Here is a 9,062-nt window from a genome sequence, read left to right as displayed (position 1 = left end):
GAGGAAGAACAATAAGAATGAAAGAGAACAAAGCTAGAAAGAGAAAAAGGGTATGTGACATTGTCGTTTTAGAAGTCAAAAGTGTGGTTGAAGTTAGGAAGAGCACATGCAAGAGAAGAATGGAAGAAGGAGAAGAAGAAGAAGAGAGGACAAAGAAGAAGAAGAAGAAGAAGAAGAAGAAAAAATGAGGTTAGTACAAGAGTAGTTGGGTTTGAGATGGAGACTGGTTGAAGAAGGGAAAGCCATTAAAGAAAGAGACAGATGGAGATTCGAAGCTTGGAGTAATGAAGAGAGAGAATGTGATGAAGAAGAAATAAAAAGGAGCAAGCACAATAGTGTGTGTAGTGTGTTTGTTGTGTTGAGTGTGGCAGTGTGTCTGTGTCGGCGAAAATGCATGTGAATATTAAACAATAATAATAAATAATAAAATAGAAATAATCAACTTTACTGTAATGTACGATATGTACTATACTCTAGTAAAATGTAAATTGTTCACTAAAAACAGTGTAAAGTGCAAATACATATAAATTTAAAGATGTGGCAAATTCTAATATGCACTCTCTTGGTGCCAAAATAGTTGTCGTATTCAAGGTTGTCGAACTCGCGAGTCTATATGTAGTCTCGCAAAGTGTTATAGATTCGACTCGTAAATTTGATTTATAAATTTATAAGATTTTATGGATAATAAAAAATTAAATTAATTTTTTTGTAAATGAGAAATAAAGATAATAGAACATCGATTATCGTTAAAATAATTCAACATTTCAATTTCAAAGTTTGTAATAAAGTTGTTTCTAAAGATAGACACAATAAAGAACAATTGACACAACATAAATAATGTATCGGAAAAAAGAAAATAAATAAAATAGAAAAGACAAACACATATCAGTGCATAATGTGTTCCAGGAGCAAAAAAGCAATGAGATTTAACGGAAAGTGAGGAATTACTATATTTGATCACATTAGTTTAGGTTTAAAGGAATTGAAGGAAACTATGAATCTGCTGTATCTTGAATATTTTTTGTAACATTTCCAACAAACTTGCGAACTCGTATCAACTCACTGTTATGTTTAAGTTTATATGAGTTTTCCAAGTCTATTAAGAAAACGATTTTACGAGCAAGTTAACTCGATTTGAAAATATAGGTTCGTAAACTCAATTAAACCTACAGTTGATTTGCAATTCTGACAACCATTTACCTATATGAATTTAGATTCTCTTATATTTGAATAAAATATGATAATGTTATGTTTATCATTCTACCATTAAAATATAGTGACATTTATAAAATAAAAAATATATATAAGGGAGACTCAATAAATTTTAATGGTGAGATAATAAACATAACTTTAATTCAAACAAGGGATAATTCAAACTTATTGTATTTACAAAAAAACATCAAATCTCAAGAATATGATCATTTTTAATTTAATTAACTTTTTTTAATTGTATCCCAATTAATATAACGTGTGTTACTTGTTTTGTATTTAATGATAAAAATAAATCAATAGTTAATAAAAGATAATAGCGTAAAATCATCATTTTTTTATCTTTTAAGTATCATCTTTTTTTAATCTATGTAAAATAATTAAATACGATATTTTATTTTAAAATAGAGGAAATAATTCATAGACAATTACTTTTATGATATGTATCAATTATAATTGTTTGATCATTAATGAATAAATAAATAAATTCTTTAGCATTAGAATTTTGGTTCACATCGTACTTGAAGTCAAAATTAATTCAAAATAATTAAACATAAAAAATAATATGACATTAAATAATTGAATATTGAATATTATACTCAATAAAACTTGAAAAAAATGAAGATGTTGATCTAAAAAACTTGATCTTTGTTATATTAAACTTAAACGCAATACCAATTACAAAACTTGGCTTCAATGAATTTTGGTTCCTATATTTTGTCAAAAAGAAATGAACTTTTAATTTATTTTATTTATATATTTAAAATAAAATTTAAAAATTGAAGTTATTAAAAAAAAGTTATATAAAATAATTACATTTTAAATATTTTTTTTTTAATTTTAATATATAATAAGATAAATTGATATTTGATATTTTAATATATAAATAAAATTAATAATAATATGACATGAAAAATATTTTATGCAATTCAAAAGTATTATTTAATTGTCATGTCATTAATAATAGTGTTATTTCATAAAAAATAAAAGATTAAGAAATCTCAAAAATTAATTGATAGAAGGATAAAAAAACTAATTTTAAAAATAGAAGAATTAAAAATTTGTTTTGAGCAAAGTAGAAAAATCAAATGCATTTATTTAAGCTATACAAACAATAATTTATCCTTAGTGGACAATACAAAAACTCTTATACTAATACTAATGTTGCATCAGAGTTATTTCCCAAGTTTTATCATATTCTACTCTTTTGGTTTCATTTTTGTAGCAATTAAAATTAATTTTAGAAGTTTATAATTGATTTTATCATATTTGATCCTTCTCAAATAGAATTTGACTTGAAATTTGCCTTTGTAGTTATTTTTTCCAAAATTAATTTTTTATTTTATCATCCTATTATTTTTCACATAAAATATATTAAATATAAATTATTTTATCTTTTCTTACTATTAACTAAAATCAATTTTATATAATTAATTTATTTTAAATAAATTTTTAACGTGGCATAAGCAAGCAAGCAGAAGCAGTTGATCCTGCCTATGATAATATTTTTTATATATAGAAAAAGAAATAAGCATAAGGTGGATCCCACATCTCATATTTATTTAGTCTGTAGATTTTCTGGCTTCCTTTTCCCCATTCTTATTCTACACCTTTCGGGGGAAGCTTTTACCACTTGTTGCTTCAGCTTTTTCTACTTCTCTCTCATTCTCCTTTTCTCTCGTAAATTATATATATAAAAAATTAACATTCAATAAGAATAACTGCATTTTGTAAATCATATAAATAGGAAATAATATTAATATAACAATCTGTGTGTAGCAAAATGTTGATAAGGTGCAATGAAAAATCAACCATAAACAAAAAAAAAATTATGAGATGTACATATAGTAGTTGTGAGAAGGTAAAATTATCTATCAAATGCTTCTAAATAGCAGTTTTAGTATGTGTTACATATTAGATACAGTATCATGTTTGTATGAAAGAAATTGGAGCCACCTAATTCATACTAATTTATTTGCCTACGGATTTCAATTTGAAACCAAACAAACTAAACTTTTTTAGAAGGAAAATAAACCAATATCCTTTCTTATCGATGTTAATTCTTACTAATTTTAACATCGATACCTAAATTCTTCAGATTAAGTTAATGTGATAGTATTTGATAAATGATAATTTGTTATAACTTGCTGATGTTGATTGTTTATTTTGTTGTCATATTACAATATACTACTAGTTTATTATTTATTTTATTTTAGTTGGAGTATACAATGTCAATGTTGACTGGTGCCAGAGTTGAAATCTAACGTGGTCGTCCTGCTTCCACTCCGATTAATGAAATTTAAGGAGTCGTTGTATATATTTGTTTTTGTTTTTTATAGATAAAATTATACTTTTTTTAGAGTGTTCATCTACTAAGCTTTTTAATTGTATTTTTTACTTTCTTGCCACATCATTTGTCAAGTCTAACCTTTTAATACATATCTTTCGATTTAAAAAACTTAAAAATATTAAAGTACTGGTACATCTAGTATTAATTAGAGTGTTTAATTTTAAAAATATATTTAAATGTTTTTATAGTGTTAACAATGTCAAAAATATATTTAATATTCTCTCAAAATAAAAGTGGTGGTTATTTTAAAATTTTGAAATATCTATTTCATTATAGTGATGATTATTTTAAAACTTTTAGATATTTATTTAATCATCGTGGAACATAAAAAATATTATATATTAAAGATGAATAATATATATATATATATATATATATATATATATATATATATATGTGTGTGTGTGTGTGTGTAAACTATTTTTACAGTAAGAAAAATGTTATTTTCAATTAAAACAATAATAGTTATATTTTTTTTATATTATATCACATAGTAGAAGAAGTTATTGAATTGAAATCTATATTAGTTTATGGTATTTGTGAGCAGATCGATGACTTGACTTACCTAGTAAAGTAGTCGATAACTTTTTTAATTTTATATTATGAATCAAAATAATGTAAAAGTTAAAGGAAAAGTATATTGTTAATTTAAAATTTAGAATCTAATAATAATAAAAACAATTAAAAAAAGCCCAAATGGGAGGTGTGAAATAATAATGCAATGAAAAAGAAAATGAAGTACTCATGAAAGACCTACCCATGGGGCCAAGGTTGGTGGTAATAGAGATGACTTTAATTTTAAAATGATTTTTCATGGTTGGGAAAATTGAGGGATGCATGATTGTCCATTGCCAGTCATAGATTCCTTTTCAACGATACTATACCCACTAATTAGCCATTTCGTCACGTCCCTTTATCATGTAAATGTAAATTCAACCGACCATCCAAGTAATAAAGTCATGCATCCAATATATGTTTTTTAAGTCAATTAAATATTCGGCTAATATAAGGAAGACGGTCCTTAAGTCAAACAAAATTATAATTATGTAACACAAACTTAACTCAATTGAAGCACTAACCAAAATCTCAAGGCCTTTGCTGCATCCGAATCCGGCAATGTAAGAGTTTGTCACTTCAAAATTTGGCGTGGTTGAAACAAATGTCTCAAGGTTCTTGATAATAGCTCCAGTGCCCCAAAAATCACGAACATGATCGGTGGAATCAAAATTGATCTTGGTACAAGTTAAGGAAAGTGAGTTATTATATTGCTTAAATGTATATTTATTTTCAATATAGATTGAATATGCAAAGTGATCATTGAATTATGTATCGATAAAATTAATTTTTAAATTTTGTAAATTGATAAATATATTATTGAAATTATGAAATATCAATTAAAATATTTTTTAAGTTAAATTGCACTTGCAGTCTCGTAACTTAATTTCAGTTAACGTTTTAGTCTTTTGTTTATTTTATGTTTTTAGTTGGTTCTTTATTTTAGTTTTAAGTGATAATTTGATATTTGATATTTTAAAATGGCAACAATATTGTTTTTTTTTTTTTACAAAAATTCAAAAAAAAATTATCAAAATTTTCAAACAAAACCCATAAAATTCATTATCGTCTCCAATAAAATGTAAATTTCATCAAATTCATAACTTAAATCTTTAAACATACTCATATTTTCATTCTTTATTTGATTTTGTTATAGATAATAATATAAGTTTATTTGAATATTTGAGTTATGCATTTGATGAAATTTGCATTATATTAAAGATGATTATTAATTTTATGGATTTTGTTTAAAAATTTTGATTTTTTTTTTGAATTGTTGTTAAAAAAAAAACATTGTTGACATTTTAAATGATAAAATATTAAATCGTCACTTAAAATTAAATAAAGGACAAACTTGAAAAAACAAAAAGATAAATGACTAAAACGTTAACTGAAATTTAGTTAAGGGACTACAAATGCAATTTTGCCTAATTTTTACGTAAACTTTTGTTATTCGTATAGTTTCTATAATAAATTATAATTATTGTAAACTAATTTTTACATAATTTTAAATATAAGATATTTAACATATACACTATTAATAAAATATATATTTTTCTTTTAACTAATTAATTTGTAAAATACTATAAAATTAATTGTTTTTATTGAGTAGATTAAATATATAATTTATAAAATTTGAAAAGTATTTGATATTTTATTGATTAATTTAAATTCAACATATCATATACATTTTAAAACAAATTTTCTAAATACATGAATATATTTTCTAACTTATGAAAATATGAGTATATTTGAATATTTGAGTTATGAATTGATGAAAATATGAATTTTGTCGACGATGATTGCTAATTTTCTAAGTTTTGTTTGAAGATGATGGTGAATTTTCTAAATTTTTGTAAAAAAAAATAATATTATTGATATTTTATGACATAAATGATCAAATCGTTACTGAAAATTAAATAAATGATCAAATTGCAAAACAAAATATAAGAGACTAAATTGTTGCTTAAAATTAAATTAAGGAACTACGGGAGACATTTTGACTATATTTATTTATCTATTTTAAACTAAAAATAAATAAATCATTTACTTTAAAATACTAATTATGTTAAAATATTAATTATTTGTAAATAATTTTAAATTATAATAATTAAATTATTTAATTAATTTGATATTTTTTAATTTATTTAGCTAGGTTATTTATTTTAAATTATAATGAACAAATTATAAAGGATAAAAAATAATTTTATTTACAATAATAAGGGTAAAATTTGGAAGAAAAATTATAAGCTATTTGAATTAACTTATTAAAAACGCTATAACCTCGTAAATAATTGTTATCAAACTTTTCTTATAACTTATAAACTATAAATTCGTTTATTTGTTTTTCCAAAAATTGATGTTGATGATGTCTCTCTGCCCTCTCTCTTTAATGAGGTACATTAATGAATTTTTCAATAAGTGGTATATCTTAGAACTCACTTAGTGAGGATAAAAATCTTAAATACACATAGAATAAAGTTAAAACACACAACCTCATATTTGCAACAACAAAAAAATCCTAGAGTCTAATTTTTACTATCTTTATCTTCAAATATAAGATGTTTCTGAGAAATTTATTTGTCCCTTTTTATAAGACTCTCTTTCTATTTTCAATTGTATTAGTTAGGTTTTTTTTATACTAATATACACATATTAATTTACATATTTTCCTACAACCACCAATAAATACTACAATGAAAACATAAACTAATTATTTATTTTAAAGATAAAATTGTTAAAAAATACCAATAGTGAACAAATTTAAAATACTATTAACTTTTTTATTCTCATGATTTGATGAATGTGGTCTTGCACCATCAATGAGCCCGGATAAAGAGGCAAAAACGAATTACACATTTCCCCGTAAAAGACCATGACTTTTAGTTTTTAACCTATTTTTAATTATATTTTTCAATCATATCTTATAATTAATATAATATTCACCGATTATTATATTTCAGTTTATATATACGATAATAATAATAATATATAAAAAATTAAAAAATAATGATATTAAATCATCATTCTATTTTTTATATATTATTTGTTTGTATAAAATAATTAAATATAATAGTCATTATGTGCAATATATTATGTTTTTTATTAAGTTTACCAAATTCAGCCCCTACAATTGATGAAATCTAAAGCAAAGAATCTTCTCCTGGCTAGTTGTGACCCATCCGCACCTATTTGTCATCCTTGTATTGTACACAAACATGTGTATGTGTATCACTATCACACGACGGCTTTATTATAATAAATACATAATACTAGTGAGATATTCATGAATTCACAAAATCATGAATCACCTTGAAAAATGATTTCGGGGGAGGGGGGTGGGTGCTCTTGCATTTTGGGTCATTGAAGCCCAAAGTTCTAATTGGGCTTAAACCTTGAAAACCCACAAAATCAACAACGCAAGGCTAAACCCAATCTGAAATCTGAATCACCTTCTTGTACTGGTTTGGAAATGTTTGCAAGCAAAGCAACCATCAGAAAAACGTGGAAATGAAATTATTAATTTTATAAAGTTTGTTCCCAAAAATGATGCTAACTACGCAACAAACAAAGCAAAAAGCATAGAGGATAGTGGATCGATTATACCCAACCACTGATTTCGATTTCTCACTCGCACACAATCATCTCCCGCTATATCGCGTACATAAATAAATAGTAACAGAAATGAACAAGAAAACTTTATCAATTTTGATGCGCGCCAGAATGAAGCCTAATGATCGACCTAACCTTTCTATCTCTCCTTTTCCTCTAACTGTTTGTAATCTCTCTTTTTCAATTCAAGTTCACACAAATTCGATTCAATTCTTTCCTTTGAATTTGATTTCTATTGACTTTTTTTTCCTTTGATTTTGATGAATGAATGCACAACAGAACGCGGCGAGTAAAATGCATCAGAATAATAATTCAAAGGAAAATAAATCGGCAGGAGAAGGAAATTCAGCACCTAATGATTCCGGCAAATCCGAGAGGTCCTAGTTTTGTTTTATTTTCACATACTTGAAAATTTCCATGGTTATATGATTTTTTTTGTATGTTGATTTGATTTTTTCACAGAGAGTTTAAGCGTGTTCATGATTCAATGCATTCTGCAATTGCAATGAACAAAACGGAAGTTCTAGATGATGTGCTTAATAACTTCTCTGAGGTACTCTAATATTATGTTTTTTATCGTGAGAAAATTTTCTTATTCGATTATGTTATAATCATTGCTTAATTTATTTCCACAATGTAATGAAATTAGGCACTACTTTGAAAGGAAAGTAACAATTAATTGTTATAGATAATGATTATTTATAGTATTTTGTTGGTGCTCATTTACAAGTTTACTATAGTTATAACCAAGTAAACAAACTTCATTATAACTGTGAACTCATAGAATTTGAGTTTGACCTAATCAAAATTCTAAGATGGTATGGTATCAGAGTCTATCTATGATCCGTTGGGCGACCCATTATCAGGTCACCTCTATCGGGCCACCCATTATTAGGTCACCTCTATCGGACCACTTGGTTAAGTTCTAGATGTTTAGCTCAGATGGTGCGTTAAAGAGTCCCACATTGGATGAGATATGATCTGAAATGTATTTATAAGAGGTGGACATGCCTCACCGACTCTTTAACATCAACTGCTATTAATTGCGCTTACCAGTCTTTATAAGTGGCGGACAGTCTTCACCGACTCTTTAACATCAACTACAGATATTAATTGCTTTTAACTGTCAACTAACTTTTTAACAATCTAATAGTATCTACAATTGTATGAATGAAATACGATCTTAACACATAAGCTGGTAATAATGTAGGGTTATTTTACCCTTTCTCATGAAAACCGTCGGAAGTTGCTCCTTGCTCTTGCTAGAGACTATGATCTCAATAGATTACAAGTTCGCGAACTGATAAAACAATACCTTGGTCTTGAAATTCCTGCT

At 25.2% G+C, this 9,062-nt stretch overlaps 1 protein-coding gene across 3 annotated transcripts in view; it reads left to right on the top strand.

Moving 5' to 3' along the window:
* The first annotated feature begins 4,656 nt into the window (after positions 1-4,656).
* The window catches only part of LOC101510736 (uncharacterized), a 10,875-nt gene continuing 6,469 nt past the window's right edge, over positions 4,657-9,062 (top strand). Inside the window, exons 1-4 of one of the 3 annotated variants that reach the window (XM_073369696.1) lie at positions 4,657-4,811; positions 8,006-8,103; positions 8,189-8,279; positions 8,937-9,062. In XM_073369696.1, the coding sequence (XP_073225797.1) occupies positions 8,021-8,103; positions 8,189-8,279; positions 8,937-9,062 (300 nt within the window). In that variant the 5' untranslated portion in view covers positions 4,657-4,811; positions 8,006-8,020. Of the gene's footprint in view, positions 4,812-7,539; positions 7,893-8,005; positions 8,104-8,188; positions 8,280-8,936 lie in introns of those variants that run through there. The other 2 variants (XM_004486128.4, XM_004486129.4) reach the window with 2 other exon arrangements.

This window comes from Cicer arietinum, chromosome 1, assembly GCF_000331145.2.
Source record: "Cicer arietinum cultivar CDC Frontier isolate Library 1 chromosome 1, Cicar.CDCFrontier_v2.0, whole genome shotgun sequence".
NCBI classification, from domain to species: domain Eukaryota; kingdom Viridiplantae; phylum Streptophyta; class Magnoliopsida; order Fabales; family Fabaceae; genus Cicer; species Cicer arietinum.
The sequence above is the reverse complement of the archived record's forward strand: the minus strand, read 5'-3'. Positions and strand labels throughout refer to the sequence as shown.